This window comes from Procambarus clarkii, chromosome 46 (assembly GCF_040958095.1).
Source record: "Procambarus clarkii isolate CNS0578487 chromosome 46, FALCON_Pclarkii_2.0, whole genome shotgun sequence".
NCBI classification, from domain to species: domain Eukaryota; kingdom Metazoa; phylum Arthropoda; class Malacostraca; order Decapoda; family Cambaridae; genus Procambarus; species Procambarus clarkii.
Window position 1 is genome coordinate 30,967,135 of NC_091195.1, and position 17,379 is coordinate 30,984,513.

Sequence of the window (17,379 nt, forward strand, 5' to 3'; positions counted from 1 at the left end):
GTCGTATCTTATCCTGTGTCAATCATCGAGGAACTCCTTATGTCTCTCCCCGAAACTGGCATTTATCACATTCAATGCTTGATGTTGAAAAGGAGAAAATAGGAATAGAGTTCCGTGGTTATTTATTATTAGCTTAACATAAAAACTATAATTTTAAACTATATAATATTCACTTCCAATCTATTTTCCTGAATCTGATATATAATGCTTTGTCTTTCCAGATGGCAAAAAACTGAAAAATTTTGATTAGAAAAAGAAAATATTACAAAACCTTTTATAATACAAATTGAAAAAACTATTCAATCTACAAAATAATAATTATATCAAACGAAATTGAACATAAAATATAATGAAATTAAAAATATAAATAAAATATGAACTCTGTAATTTATTCAGAAATAAAGGGGAAAATTGTAACTCATTTATGATTTATATTCACAATACGGGTTGAAAATTGGAAATTTGACCATATAAAAATTATGACTATTTTCTGTCCCACTTTAATATCATATGAACAACATTGATCTCAGTTCATGTAATCTTCACACATTAACCAAAACCAGCATGAAACACTGAAGGAAGGGAACTCTCAGGAGAAAGCGCCAAGAAATTAAGACTATATAGCCATGAAAGATTGTTGCTAGGAATGTCTTGAAAAGTTGTGTGAGGCACGAGTCATAAAGCCACCTCCTTCACATTGTCTGCCAGGATGCCGCACCCAGTAATCACTGAGAGAGACCTCTACATATTAAGGTACAACCTTGCTGTGACTAAGGCAGCAAGAGATGAAATAGCTACAGTGTTCAATTGCTTACATAGAGGGAACTATCCAATACGGTCCCAAGCTCAGGATGGGATTGCTTATCAAAGGCTCAACCGTTCTTTATTGTCTGAGGAGAGGAATATACTTGACACGCACATGTGCTCAGATAATTTTGATATCACCCTCTTGTATAAACTTCTGCAACATGTATGTGATCTGGCTCTAAATAACAAACCCATATGGTGGACTCCAGTTGCCCTGCCATCACTCGAGCACCTCCTCTACAAGCTCAAGAAAATCAGAAATAATATAATGCACCAAAGTATGATGATAAGGACACAGGAAGACCTCGAGGATAAATTAACGGAGCTCAGTGACATAGTGCGGAAAATGTTGCTGAAGGCTGGGTCTCGGTGCTGGAGACTCAGCCACTCTATCGATGTGGCTGATTGATATCAGATATTCACAAATTATATTAGTAGACTAAGAGAAAAAATCAGAGAGTCTTTGGATCCTTCAGATGTTGCGCTCATATATCAGCTTCGCCAGGAGTATTATATGATAATTAATCGAATCACACAACAGGTTAAAAGCGGGATCAAGCAGGAACTTGCCGCCTACCACCATATGAATCCCATCGTTCTCTCACACTTATTCTACCCCAACATCAACTGTCACCAAAGTTTTACTTCCATAACACTGCGACTATTTACAGATCCCGTCATAGTGTCAACACACACCCAGGCAGCCAAGGGTCAAGATATAAACTATGAAGATATCTTAAGTGTGAGATATGATAACGGAAGTGTCCCCCAGTGTGTCCTCCTGACGGGGGAAGGTGGTATGGGCAAGACAACTTTACTCAAGCTTATCCTCGAGAAGTGGGTAGAGGACCCTGCTGCCATACATCACCTGGGCATTGTGGACCTCGTTTTCTATGTACAGTGCAGGGACACACATCTTAATACCTTCGATGGTCTCCTCCGCCAGTTACTGCCTCAAACACTTCATGATTCTCAAGTTGACTTCCAGTTGTTTAAAGAGATAATCCTGAGCTTAAATATATTAGTCCTGATTGACGGCTACAACGAGGTCAACGACCAATCAGAACGGCTGGTGGAAGAGCTGTTGCACCTGCCTGGCAAGGATGTGAGGTTGGTGATAACCACACGGCCGGGGTGGGACCAACACCTGTCACAGCTCATCCCACACACCAGACCTCGCTGCAACATCCTCGTCTTGGGCATCACTCCAGAACGTCGCGTGGAGTTCGCCGAGAGAATCATCAACAATCAAGTGCAGGGAGAGTGCCAACGGAGTGTCATCACAGGGAGGTTTACCCAGCGGCTGGAGCAGATGAGTCAGTTCCTGGGTGAGTACCTCAACACTCCACTCACCTTGACCTTGTTGGCGCTGCTGTGTGTCGAGGCTCCAGAAGAATTTAACAACCTCACCACAATCACTCAAGTCTACGAGAAGATTCATGACTTAAAGAAAAATATACTAGTATCTACGTTCAAAGCCTTCCGGATATATGACCCCAATGGAACATGTGAAAATTTGATGTTGTTCATTGAGGAGGTTAGTTTAAGAGGGCTCAAGAGGCAGGAGTACGGCATCTGGCCGGAGACGAAAGAGGAGATTGAGGAGAAGTGTAACTCTCTGGGACTACCGCTGCGGCTGGTCTTGGACTACTATCTCACAATCACCAAATACCGTCAGGGCGGTAACAGGGATGTGGCGTTAGTGTTTGGCTATGTTTACACCAGGTACCAGGAACATTGTGCTGGCAGGAGTCTGGTCACTCAGCTGATGTCAGAGGAAAACCTCCGCGACCAGGGGAACACCAATCTCGTGCACAGAGTACTGCTGGAGGGACAAAATATGACGAGTGTTCATATATCCAGATACCGGAATATCTTACTCAGTTCTACCTGTGTGCTAAATGTTCGTCAATTGGAACAAAGTTTTTCTTCTTGGATAATTGAACTTGTGTGTTGTAATGATAATGAAGTGGATAACCTTCTAAAGCACATAGTCGAGTCCCACAACAACGAGCACGTTATCAGTGCTGTGTGTGAGAGGCTGACAGTTTTGAATTGTTGGAAGATAAAGTGTGTTGATTCATGTGCCGTTCTCCCGCTTGTTCTCAGCAGAGTGATACCTGATAGCGAAATCTTGCTAGAGATCGAAAGTAGACTACAACAAAAACAGTCTCCGTGGTGTAGTGGTAAGACACTCGCCTGGCGTTCCGCGAGCGCTATGTCATGGGTTCGTATCCTGGCCGGGGAGGATTTACTGGGCGCAATTCCTTAACTGTAGCCTCTGTTTAACGCAACAGTAAAATGTGTACTTGGATGAAAAAACGATTCTTCGTTGCTGGGATCGTATTCCAGGGACCTGCCCGAAACGCTACGCGTACTAGTGGCTGTACAAGAATGTAACAACTCTTGTATATATCTCAAAAAAAAAAAAAAAAAAAAAAAACTAATGCCAGCACTGAGAGTTCTGATGACACTACCGATTACTGTAAACGTGCTTCTCTATGGTCACTACTTTTACAGAAATGACGATGACGATCTTTCAAACATATACTTAGAAACATTGACAGCTCCTGGCAGTAGCTGTACCTTGGAGCAGTTTGTGGGTCGATTGTCTGAGGCAGCCATACCCCACTTGCCTCCCACCCTCCGGAGCCTCGCCCTGCGCCTCACACTGCAGGAACTGCCCGTCCTCACACATCGCTTGCAAGATCTTCGCAGAGTCCATAAACTAAGTAAACATTACTGTTTTCTACCTCATAATTTATTGGTAATGTCAAAAATTAATCAATGTGATGCTTAAGTAGTCAGCTTTAATGGGTTTTCATACACAATATATATATATATATATATATATATATATATATATATATATATATATATATATATATATATATATATATATATATATATATATATATATATATATATATTAGTATATTTTGGTAGCAGTCTTTCCTGTAGACATATATTATTAAATATGACCGAAAAAGTAAGATTAATAATTCTAACACGAATTTTCTCGATCTTTCGTACATTTCTTTTAACTGTTGGTGGTAATTCAAAAATCAATTCTCGAAAATTCATTTTTATTTCTAGTCTGACGCGACACTTGAGCGCGTTTCGTAAAACTTATTACATATTCAAAGACTTTAGTTTACACATACACAACTGAATAGAACTTACACATCTCCGATTTGTTTATATCTACATTTGAGTGAGGTGGATGGGGGGAGGTGGCTTTAATAGGGTATTAATTTCATCAACACAAGACAGAACATGAAACAATGGGTATTGAATGGAAGTGATTGTAGAAAGCTTTCTACAATGAAAGATGAAATTAATACCCTATTAATGCCACCTCACCCCATCCACCTCACTCAAATGTAGATATAAACAAATCGGAGATGTGTAAGTTCTATTCAGTTGTGTATGTGTAAACTAAAGTCTTTGAAAATGTAATAAGTTTTACAAAACGCGCTCAAGTGTCGCGTCAGACTACAAATAAAAATGAATTTTGGAGAATTGATTTTTGAATTACCACCAACAGTGAAAAGAAATGTACGAAAGATCGAGAAAATTCGTGTTAGAATTATTAATCTTACTTTTTCGTACCTAACCTATCTTTATAGGTTACTAACTATTACGTACCTAACCTATCTTTATAGGTTAGGTTGGGTTAGGTAGCCGAAAAAGTTAGGTTAGGTTAGGTAGTCGAAAAACAATTATTTAATGAAAACTTGGCTTATTAGGCAAATCGAGCCTTGCATAGTAGGCTGAGAAGTGCGTTCTGGCTACTGGGTACGACATATATATATATATATATATATATATATATATATATATATATATATATATATATATATATATATATATATATATATATATATATATATATATATATATATATATATATATATATATATATATATATATATATAACTGAAAACTCACACCCCAGAAGTGACTCGAACCCATACTCCCAGAAGCAACGCAACTGGTATGTACAAGACGCCTTAATCCACTTGACCATCACGACCGGACATAATGAGGTGATAGCCGAGGCTATATGAACCACCCCACCGCCGGCACTCGGATAGTTATCTTGGGCATAGCATTTTACCAAATCACCTCATTCTTTGGGGCACACGTGAGGAACACAAATGCGAACAAGCCTGAATGGTCCCCAGGACATATGCAACTGAAAACTCACACCCCAGAAGTGACTCGAACCCATACTCCCAGAAGCAACGCAACTGGTATGTACAAGACGCCTTAATCCACTTGACCATCACGACCGGACATAATGAGGTGATAGCCGAGGCTATATGAACCACCCCACCGCCGGCACTCGGATATTTATCTTGGGCATAGCATTTTACCAAATAACCTCATTCTTTGGGGCACACGTGAGGAACACAAATGCGAACAAGCCTGAATGGTCCCCAGGACATATGCAACTGAAAACTCACACCCCAGAAGTGACTCGAACCCATACTCCCAGAAGCAACGCAACTGGTATGTACAAGACGCCTTAATCCACTTGACCATCACGACCGGACATAATGAGGTGATAGCCGAGGCTATATGAACCACCCCACCGCCGGCACTCGGATAGTTATCTTGGGCATAGCATTTTACCAAATCACCTCATTCTTTGGGGCACACGTGAGGAACACAAATGCGAACAAGCCTGAATGGTCCCCAGGACATATGCAACTGAAAACTCACACCCCAGAAGTGACTCGAACCCGTACTCCCAGAAGCAACGCAACTGGTATGTACAAGACGCCTTAATCCACTTGACCATCACGACCGGACATAATGAGGTGATAGCCGAGGCTATATGAACCACCCCACCGCCGGCACTCGGATAGTTATCTTGGGCATAGCATTTTACCAAATCACCTCATTCTTTGGGGCACACGTGAGGAACACAAATGCGAACAAGCCTGAATGGTCCCCAGGACATATGCAACTGAAAACTCACACCCCAGAAGTGACTCGAACCCATACTCCCAGAAGCAACGCAACTGGTATGTACAAGACGCCTTAATCCACTTGACCATCACGACCGGACATAATGAGGTGATAGCCGAGGCTATATGAACCACCCCACCGCCGGCACTCGGATAGTTATCTTGGGCATAGCATTTTACCAAATCACCTCATTCTTTGGGGCACACGTGAGGAACACAAATGCGAACAAGCCTGAATGGTCCCCAGGACATATGCAACTGAAAACTCACACCCCAGAAGTGACTCGAACCCATACTCCCAGAAGCAACGCAACTGGTATGTACAAGACGCCTTAATCCACTTGACCATCACGACCGGACATAATGAGGTGATAGCCGAGGCTATATGAACCACCCCACCGCCGGCACTCGGATAGTTATCTTGGGCATAGCATTTTACCAAATCACCTCATTCTTTGGGGCACACGTGAGGAACACAAATGCGAACAAGCCTGAATGGTCCCCAGGACATATGCAACTGAAAACTCACACCAATGAGTTTGCAATGAGTGCAATGAGTGCCGGCGGTGGGGTGGTTCATATAGCCTCGGCTATCACCTCATTATGTCCGGTCGTGATGGTCAAGTGGATTAAGGCGTCTTGTACATACCAGTTGCGTTGCTTCTGGGAGTATGGGTTCGAGTCACTTCTGGGGTGTGAGTTTTCAGTTGCATATGTCCTGGGGACCATTCAGGCTTGTTCGCATTTGTGTTCCTCACGTGTGCCCCAAAGAATGAGTTGATTTGGTAAAATGCTATGCCCAAGATAACTATCCGAGTGCCGGCGGTGGGGTGGTTCATATAGCCTCGGCTATCACCTCATTATGTCCGGTCATGATGGTCAAGTGGATTAAGGCGTCTTGTACATACCAGTTGCGTTGCTTCTGGGAGTATGGGTTCGAGTCACTTCTGGGGTGTGAGTTTTCAGTTGCATATGTCCTGGGGACCATTCAGGCTTGTTCGCATTTGTGTTCCTCACGTGTGCCCCAAAGAATGAGGTGATTTGGTAAAATGCTATGCCCAAGATAACTATCCGAGTGCCGGCGGTGGGGTGGTTCATATAGCCTCGGCTATCACCTCATTATGTCCGGTCGTGATGGTCAAGTGGATTAAGGCGTCTTGTACATACCAGTTGCGTTGCTTCTGGGAGTATGGGTTCGAGTCACTTCTGGGGTGTGAGTTTTCAGTTGCATATGTCCTGGGGACCATTCAGGCTTGTTCGCATTTGTTGTTCCTCACGTGTGCCCCAAAGAATGAGGTGATTTGGTAAAATGCTATGCCCAAGATAACTATCCGAGTGCCGGCGGTGGGGTGGTTCATATAGCCTCGGCTATCACCTCATTATGTCCGGTCGTGATGGTCAAGTGGATTAAGGCGTCTTGTACATACCAGTTGCGTTGCTTCTGGGAGTATGGGTTCGAGTCACTTCTGGGGTGTGAGTTTTCAGTTGCATATGTCCTGGGGACCATTCAGGCTTGTTCGCATTTGTGTTCCTCACGTGTGCCCCAAAGAATGAGGTGATTTGGTAAAATGCTATGCCCAAGATAACTATCCGAGTGCCGGCGGTGGGGTGGTTCATATAGCCTCGGCTATCACCTCATTATGTCCGGTCGTGATGGTCAAGTGGATTAAGGCGTCTTGTACATACCAGTTGCGTTGCTTCTGGGAGTATGGGTTCGAGTCACTTCTGGGGTGTGAGTTTTCAGTTGCATATGTCCTGGGGACCATTCAGGCTTGTTCGCATTTGTGTTCCTCACGTGTGCCCCAAAGAATGAGGTGATTTGGTAAAATGCTATGCCCAAGATAACTATCCGAGTGCCGGCGGTGGGGTGGTTCATATAGCCTCGGCTATCACCTCATTATGTCCGGTCGTGATGGTCAAGTGGATTAAGGCGTCTTGTACATACCAGTTGCGTTGCTTCTGGGAGTATGGGTTCGAGTCACTTCTGGGGTGTGAGTTTTCAGTTGCATATGTCCTGGGGACCATTCAGGCTTGTTCGCATTTGTGTTCCTCACGTGTGCCCCAAAGAATGAGGTGATTTGGTAAAATGCTATGCCCAAGATAACTATCCGAGTGCCGGCGGTGGGGTGGTTCATATAGCCTCGGCTATCACCTCATTATGTCCGGTCGTGATGGTCAAGTGGATTAAGGCGTCTTGTACATACCAGTTGCGTTGCTTCTGGGAGTATGGGTTCGAGTCACTTCTGGGGTGTGAGTTTTCAGTTGCATATGTCCTGGGGACCATTCAGGCTTGTTCGCATATATATATATATATATATATATATATATATATATATATATATATATATATATATATATATTATATATATATTATTAAATATGACCGAAAAAGTAAGATTAATAATTCTAACACGAATTTTCTCGATCTTTCGTACGTTTCTTTTCACTGTTGGTGGTAATTCAAAAATCAATTCTCCAAAATTCATTTTTATTTCTAGTCTGATGCGACACTTGAGCGCGTTTTGTAAAACTTATTACATTTTCAAAGACTTTAGTTTACACATACACAACTGAATAGAACTTACACATCTTCGATTTGTTTATATCTACATTTGAATGAGGTGGATGGGGTGAGGTGGTATTAGTAGGGTATTAAATTCCTAAACATAAGACAGTACACGAAACAATGGGTATTGAATGGAAGTGATTGTAGAAAGCCTATTGGTCCATATTTCTTGATGCTTCTATATTGGAGCGGAGTCTTGAGGTGGGTAGAATATAGTTGTGCATTAATTGGCTGTTGATTGCTGGTGTTGACTTCTTGATGTGTAGTGACTCGCAGACGTCAAGCCGCCTGCTATCGCTGTATCTATCGATGATTTCTGTGTTGTTTACTAGGATTTCTCTGGCGATGGTTTGGTTGTGGGAAGAGATTATATGTTCCTTAATAGAGCCCTGTTGCTTATGCATCGTTAAACGCCTAGAAAGAGATGTTGTCTTGCCTATATCCTGGGTTTTTTGGAGCTTACAGTCCCCAAGAGGGAATTTGAAGGCATAGACGACGTTGGTCTCTTTTAAAGCGTTCTGCTTTGTGTCTGGAGAGTTTCTCATGAGTAGGCTGGCCGTTTTTCTGGTTTTATAGTAAATCGTCAGTTGTATCCTCTGATTTTTGTCTGTAGGGATAACGTTTCTATTAACAATATCTTTCAGCACCCTTTCCTCCGTTTTATGAGCTGTGGAAAAGAAGTTCCTGTAAAATAGTCTAATAGGGGGTATAGGTGTTGTGTTAGTTGTCTCTTCAGAGGTTGCATGGCGTTTCACTTTCCATCTTATGATGTCTTCGACGAAACCATTGGAGAAGCCGCTGTTGACTAGGACCTGCCTTACCCTACAGAGTTCTTTGTCGACTTGCTTCCATTCTGAGCTGTGGCTGAGAGCACGATCGACATATGCGTTAACAACACTCCTCTTGTACCTGTCTGGGCAGTCGCTGTTGGCATTTAGGCACATTCCTATGTTCGTTTCCTTAGTGTAGACTGCAGTGTGGAAACCTCCGCTCTTTTCCATGATTGTTACATCTAGAAAGACCAGCTTCCCATCCTTTTCCATCTCGTAAGTGAAACGCAGCACGGAACTCTGCTCAAATGCCTCCTTCAGCTCCTGCAGATGTCTGACATCAGGTACCTGTGTAAAAATGTTGTCAACATACCTGCAGTATATGGCCAGTTTCAAGTTCATGTCGACTAAGACTTTTTGCTCGATGGTACCCATGTAGAAGTTTGCAAACAGGACACCTAGGGGAGAACCCATGGCGACCCCATCTACTTGCTTATACATGTGCCCATCCGGGCTCAAGAAGGGTGCCTCTTTAGTATAAGCTTGGAGTAGTTTCCTTAGAATATTTTCTGGTATGTCAAGAGGAGTACAGGCCGGATCATGATACACTCTGTTGGCTATCATCCCGATTGTCTCGTCCACAGGTACGTTGGTAAACAGTGATTCTACGTCCAACGAGGCTCTTATCCCTGTGGCCCGTGTGCCCCGCAGTAAGTCAACAAATTCCTTTGGAGACTTCAGGCTGAAGGCGCAAGGGACATAAGGAGTCAGTAGGCCGTTGAGTCGCTTCGCCAGTCTGTACGTGGGTGTGGGTATCTGGCTGATGATTGGCCGAAGTGGGTTTCCAGGCTTGTGTGTCTTGACATTTCCATACGCATATCCAGGTTTATATTCCCCAATAATCTTTGGCAGGTGGAGTCCGGATTTCTTGGCGTTCACAGTTTCGATCAGTTTGTTGACCTTTGCTTTCAATTCGGCTGTAGTGTCCTTCGTTACCCTTTGGAATTTAGTTTGGTCAGTGAGTATGAGGTTCATTTTCGCCAGATATTCGTCTTTTTTAAGAATGACGTATATTGGCGACTTGTCACCTCTCCTGACAACTATCTCCTTGTTCTCACGAAGGCTTTTAGCTGCCGCTTTGAGCTCGGGGGACAGTATGGTGCTTCTGTAGTTACCTCGATTCTTTCCTCCTTCCGCAATAAGTTCTGCTTTTTAAGGTATCTTTGGTAGTGACCTTCTTTTGTGTCTCGAGGTCGAATATGTCGTCCAACAGAATTTCCAACTCCACTTTCCAGGCCATCTCACTCGGTCTGGACATAACGTGACAGTTTATACCCAGAATTTGGAGAGTGACTTGGTCCTCAGTGAGGTTAATTCCTGCAAGGTTCAGGAAGCCATCTCTTGGTCGTAGAATTGCCATAGGTCCTCCATATAACGTTGTTAGTTTCTTGATAATCCTTGTTTCAGTGCTGAGGTGATGTCGGTCTGTGAGGATGTCGAGGTGTTGTTCAATGCGGGTACGGAGACTTTCGTCGATGTTCCTATTTCTCCATTCGTTTGTAGCATGAAGTAGTTGCGTTTTGTTGTCTTTGATTTCATTTTCTGCCTTGTATATCTGATCACGAATCAGATCCTGGCGATATTTTGTCGTGAAGGCTTGATTCCTTGCTGCTGGGTCGTGCCTTTTAATATTAGTATATTTTGGTAGCAGTCTTTCCTGTAGACATATATTATTAAATATGACCGAAAAAGTAAGATTAATAATTCTAACATGAATTTTCTCGATCTTTCGTACGTTCCTTTTCACTGTTGGTGGTAATTCAAAAATCAATTCACCAAAATTCATTTTTATTTCTAGTCTGATGCAACACTTGAGCGCGTTTTGTAAAACTTATTACATTTTCAAAGACTTTAGTTTACACATACACAACTGAATAGAACTTACACATCTTCGATTTGTTTATATCTACATTTGAGTGAGGTGGATGGGGTGAGGTGGTATTAATAGGGTATTAAATTCCTAAACACAAGACAGAACACGAAACAATGGGTATTGAATGGAAGTGATTATAGAAAGCCTTTTGGTCCATATTTCTTGATGCTGCTATATTGGAGCTGAGTCTTGAGGTGGGTAGAATATAGGTGTGCATTAATTGGCTATTGATTGCTGGTGTTGACTTCTTGATGTGTAGTGCCTCGCAGACGTCAAGCCGCCTGCTATCGCTGTATCTATCGATGATTTCTGTGTTGTTTACTAGGATTTCTCTGGCGATGGTTTGGTTGTGGGAAGAGATTATATGTTCCTTAATGGAGCCCTGTTGCTTTTGCATCGTTAAACGCCTAGAAAGAGATGTTGTTGTCTTGCCTATATACTGTTTTTTTTGGGAGCTTACAGTCCCCAAGAGGGCATTTGAAGGCATAGACGACGTTGGTCTCCTTTAAAGCGTTCTGCTTTGTGTCTGGAGAGTTTCTCATGAGTAGGCTGGCCGTTTTTCTGGTTTTATAGTAAATCGTCAGTTGTATCCTCTGATTTTTGTCTGTAGGGAGAACGTTTCTATTAACAATATCTTTCAGGACCCTTTCCTCCGTTTTATGAGCTGTGGAAAAGAAGTTCCTGTAAAATAGTCTAATAGGGGGTATAGGTGTTGTGTTAGTTGTCTCTTCAGAGGTTGCATGGCGTTTCACTTTCCATCTTATGATGTCTTCGACGAAACCATTGGAGCAGCCGCTGTTGACTATGACCTGCCTTACCCTACAGAGTTCTTTGTCGACTTGCTTCCATTCTGAGCTGTGGGTGAGAGCACGATCGACATAAGCGTTAACAACACTCCTCTTGTACCTGTCTGGGCAGTCGCTGTTGGTATTTAGGCACATTCCTATGTTCGTTTCCTTAGTGTAGACTGCAGTGTGGAAACCTCCGCTCTTTTCTATGACTGTTACATCTAGAAAGACCAGCTTCCCATCCTTTTCCATCTCGTAAGTGAAACGCAGCACGGAACTCTGCTCAAATGCCTCCTTCAGCTCCTGCAGATGTCTGACATCAGGTACCTGTGTAAAAATGTTGTCAACATACCTGCAGTATATGGCCGGTTTCAAGTTCATGTCGACTAAGACTTTTTGCTCGATGGTACCCATGTAGAAGTTTGCAAACAGGACACCTAGGGGAGAACCCATGGCGACCCCATCTACTTGCTTATACATGTGCCCATCCGGGCTCAAGAAGGGTGCCTCTTTAGTACAAGCTTGGAGTAGTTTCCTTAGAATATTTTCTGGTATGTCAAGAGGAGTACAGGCCGGATCACGATACACTCTGTTGGCTATCATCCCGATTGTCTCGTCCACAGGTACGTTGGTAAACAGTGATTCTACGTCCAACGAGGCTCTTATTCTTGTGGCCCGTGTGCCCCGCAGTAAGTCAACAAATTCGTTTGGAGACTTCAGGCTGAAGGTGCAAGGGACATAAGGAGTCAGCAGGCCGTTGAGTCTCTTCTCCAGTCTGTACGTGGGTGTGGGTATCTGGCTGATGATTGGCCGAAGTGGGTTTCCAGGCTTGTGTGTCTTGACATTTCCATACGCATATCCAGGTTTATATTCCCCAATAATCTTTGGCAGGTGGAGTCCGGATTTCTTGGCGTTCACAGTTTCGATTAGTTTGTTGACCTTTGCTTTCAATTCGGCTGTAGTGTCCTTTGTTACCCTTTGAAATTTAGTTTGGTCAGAGAGTATGAGGTTCATTTTCGCCAGATATTCGTCTTTTTTAAGAATGACGTATATTGTATATTGGCGACTTGTCACCTCTCCTGACAACTATCTCCTTGTTCTCACGAAGGCTTTTAGCTGCCGCTTTGAGCTCGGGGGACAGTATGGTGCTTCTGTAGTTGCCTCGATTCTTTCCTCCTTCCGCAATAAGTTCTGCTTGTAAGGTATCTTTGGTAGTGACCTTCTTTTGTGTCTCGAGGTCGAATATGTCGTCCAACAGAATTTCCAACTCCACTTTCCGGGCCATCTCACTCGGTCTGGACATAACGTGACAGTTTATACCCAGAATTAGGAGAGTGACTTGGTCCTCAGTGAGGTGAGTTCCTGCATGGTTCAGGAAGCCATCTCTTGGTCGTGGAATTGTCATAGGTCCTCCATATAACGTTGTTAGTTTCTTGATAATCCTTGTTTCAGTGCTGAGGTGATGTCGGTCTGTGAGGATGTCGAGGTGTTGTTCAATGCGGGTACGGAGACTTTCGTCGATGTTGCTATTTCTCCATTCGTTTGTAGCATGAAGTAGTTGCGTTTTGTTGTCTTTGATTTCATTTTCTGCCTTGTATATCTGATCACGAATCAGATCCTGGCGATATGAACAGTCTCCGTGGTGTAGTGGTAAGACACTCGCCTGGCGTTCCGCGAGCGCTATGTCATGGGTTCGTATCCTGGCCGGGGAGGATTTACTGGGCGCAATTCCTTAACTGTAGCCTCTGTTTAACGCAACAGTAAAATGTGTACTTGGATGAAAAAACGATTCTTCGCGGCAGGGGATCGTATTCCAGGGACCGTAGGATTAAGGACTTGCCCGAAACGCTATGCGTACTAGTGGCTGTACAAGAATGTAACAACTCTTGTATATATCTCAAAAAAAAAAAAAAAAAAAAAAAAAAAAAAAAAAAAAAAAAAAAAATATATTTTATCGTGAAGGCTTGATTCCTTGCTGCTGGGTCGTGCCTTTTAATATTAGTATATTTTGATAGCAGTCTTTCCTGTAGACATATATTTTTAAATATGACCGAAAAAGTAAGATTAATAATTCTAACATGAATTTTCTCGATCTTTCGTACGTTTCTTTTCACTGTTGGTGGTAATTCAAAAATCAATTCTCCAAAATTCATTTTTATTTCTAGTCTGATGCGACACTTGAGCGCGTTTTGTAAAACTTATTACATTTTCAAAGACTTTAGTTTACACATACACAACTGAATAGAACTTACACATCTTCGATTTGTTTATATCTACATTTGAATGAGGTGGGTGGGGTGAGGTGGTATTAGTAGGGTATTAAATTCCTAAACACAAGACAGTACACGAAACAATGGGTATTGAATGGAAGTGATTGTAGAAAGCCTATTGGTCCATATTTCTTGATGCTTCTATATTGGAGCGGAGTCTTGAGGTGGGTAGAATATAGTTGTGCATTAATTGGCTGTTGATTGCTAGTGTTGACTTCTTGATGTGTAGTGACTCGCAGACGTCAAGCCGCCTGCTATCGCTGTATCTATCGATGATTTCTGTGTTGTTTACTAGGATTTCTCTGGCGATGGTTTGGTTGTGGGAAGAGATTATATGTTCCTTAATAGAGCCCTGTTGCTTATGCATCGTTAAACGCCTAGAAAGAGATGTTGTCTTGCCTATATCCTGGGTTTTTTGGAGCTTACAGTCCCCAAGAGGGCATTTGAAGGCATAGACGACGTTGGTCTCTTTTAAAGCGTTCTGCTTTGTGTCTGGAGAGTTTCTCATGAGTAGGCTGGCCGTTTTTCTGGTTTTATAGTAAATCGTCAGTTGTATCCTCTGATTTTTGTCTGTAGGGACAACGTTTCTATTAACAATATCTTTCAGGACCCTTTCCTCTGTTTTATGAGCTGTGGTAAAGAAGTTCCTGTAAAATAGTCTAATAGGGGTTATAGGTGTTGTGTTAGTTGTCTCTTCACAGGTTGCATGGCGTTTCACTTTCCTTCTTATGATGTCTTCGACGAAACCATTGGAGAAGCCGCTGTTGACTAGGACCTGCCTTACCCTACAGAGTTCTTCGTCGACTTGCTTCCATTCTGAGCTGTGGCTGAGAGCACGGTCGACATAAGCGTTAACAACACTCCTCTTGTACCTGTCTGGGCAGTCGCTGTTGGCATTTAGGCACATTCCTATGTTCGTTTCATTAGTGTAGACTGCAGTGTGGAAACCTCCGCTCTTTTCCATGACTGTTACATCTAGAAAGACCAGCTTCCCATCCTTTTCCATCTCGTAAGTGAAACGCAGCACGGAAATTTACTCAAATGCCTCCTTCAGCTCCTGCAGATGTCTGACATCAGGTACCTGTGAAAAATGTTGTCAACATACTTGCAGTATATGGCCGGTTTCAAGTTCATGTCGACTAAGACTTTTTGCTCGATGGTACCCATGTAGAAGTTTGCAAACAGGACACCTAGGGGAGAACCCATGGCGACCCCATCTACTTGCTTATACATGTGCCCATCCGGGCTCAAGAAGGGTGCCTCTTTAGTATAAGCTTGGAGTAGTTTCCTTAGAATATTTTCTGGTATGTCAAGAGGAGTACAGGCCGGATCACGATACACTCTGTTGGCTATCATCCCGATTGTCTCGTCCACAGGTACGTTGGTAAACAGTGATTCTACGTCCAACGAGGCTCTTATCCCTGTGGCCCGTGTGCCCCGCAGTAAGTCAACAAATTCCTTTGGAGACTTCAGGCTGAAGGCGCAAGGGACATAAGGAGTCAGCAGGCCGTTGAGTCGCTTCGCCAGTCTGTACGTGGGTGTGGGTATCTGGCTGATGATTGGCCGAAGTGGGTTTCCAGGCTTGTGTGTCTTGACATTTCCATACGCATATCCAGGTTTATATTCCCCAATAATCTTTGGCAGGTGGAGTCCGAATTTCTTGGCGTTCACAGTTTCGATCAGTTTGTTGACCTTTGCTTTCAATTCGGCTGTAGTGTCCTTCGTTACCCTTTGGAATTTAGTTTGGTCAGAGAGTATGAGGTTCATTTTCGCCAGATATTCGTCTTTTTTAAGAATGACGTATATTGGCGACTTGTCACCTCTCCTGACAACTATCTCCTTGTTCTCACGAAGGCTTTTAGCTGCCGCTTTGAGCTCGGGGGACAGTATGGTGCTTCTGTAGTTGCCTCGATTCTTTCCTCCTTCCGCAATAAGTTCTGCTTGTAAGGTATCTTTGGTAGTGACCTTCTTTTGTGTCTCGAGGTCGAATATGTCGTCCAACAGAATTTCCAACTCCACTTTCCGGGCCATCTCACTCGGTCTGGACATAACGTGACAGTTTATACCCAGAATTAGGAGAGTGACTTGGTCCTCAGTGAGGTTAATTTCTGCAAGGTTCAGGAAGCCATCTCTTGGTCGTGGAATTGCCATAGGTCCTCCATATAACGTTGTTAGTTTCTTGATAATCCTTGTTTCAGTGCTGAGGTGATGTCGGTCTGTGAGGATGTCGAGGTGTTGTTCAATGCGGGTACGGAGACTTTCGTCGATGTTGCTATTTCTCCATTCCTTTGTAGCATGAAGTAGTTGCGTTTTGTTGTCTTTGATTTCATTTTTTGCCTTGTATATCTGATCACGAATCAGATCCTGGCGATATTTTATCGTGAAGGCTTGATTCCTTGCTGCTGGGTCGTGCATTTTAATATTAGTATATTTTGGTAGCAGTCTTTCCTGTAGACATATATTATTAAATATGACCGAAAAAGTAAGATTAATAATTCTAACACGAATTTTCTCGATCTTTCGTACGTTTCTTTTCACTGTTGGTGGTAATTCAAAAATCAATTCTCCAAAATTCATTTTTATTTCTAGTCTGATGCGACACTTGAGCGCGTTTTGTAAAACTTATTACATTTTCAAAGACTTTAGTTTACACATACAAAACTGAATAGAACTTACACATCTTCGATTTGTTTATATCTACATTTGAGTGAGGTGGATGGGGTGAGGTGGTATTAATAGGGTATTAAATTCCTAAACACAAGACAGAACACGAAACAATGGGTATTGAATGGAAGTGATTGTAGAAAGCCTATTGGTCCATATTTCTTGATGCTGCTATATTGGAGCTGAGTCTTGAGGTGGGTAGAATATAGTTGTGCATTAATTGGCTATTGATTGCTGGTGTTGACTTCTTGATGTGTAGTGCCTCGCAGACGTCAAGCCGCCTGCTATCGCTGTATCTATCGATGATTTCTGTGTTGTTTACTAGGATTTCTCTGGCGATGGTTTGGTTGTGGGAAGAGATTATATGTTCCTTAATGGAGTCCTGTTGCTTTTGCATCGTTAAACGCCTAGAAAGAGATGTTGTTGTCTTGCCTATATACTGTTTTTTTGGAGCTTACAGTCCCCAAGAGGGCATTTGAAGGCATAGACGACGTTGGTCTCTTTTAAAGCGTTCTGCTTTGTGTCTGGAGAGTTTCTCATGAGTAGGCTGGCCGTTTTTCTGGTTTTATAGTAAATCGTCAGTTGTATCCTCTGATTTTTGTCTG

The 17,379-nt window shown here is 42.8% G+C and overlaps 1 protein-coding gene across 2 annotated transcripts in view; it reads left to right on the plus strand.

The window, feature by feature from the left end:
• The first annotated feature begins 224 nt into the window (after nt 1–224).
• Nucleotides 225–17,379, plus strand: part of LOC123748555 (uncharacterized) — a 42,944-nt gene continuing 25,789 nt past the window's right edge. For both annotated transcript variants that reach the window (XR_011222203.1, XM_045730724.2), the window contains exon 1: nt 225–3,539. Coding sequence is in view for 1 of the 2 variants with exons in the window: in XM_045730724.2 (XP_045586680.2) it covers nt 3,254–3,539 (286 nt within the window). In the remaining variant the exon portion in view is untranslated. The remainder of the gene's footprint in view (nt 3,540–17,379) is intronic.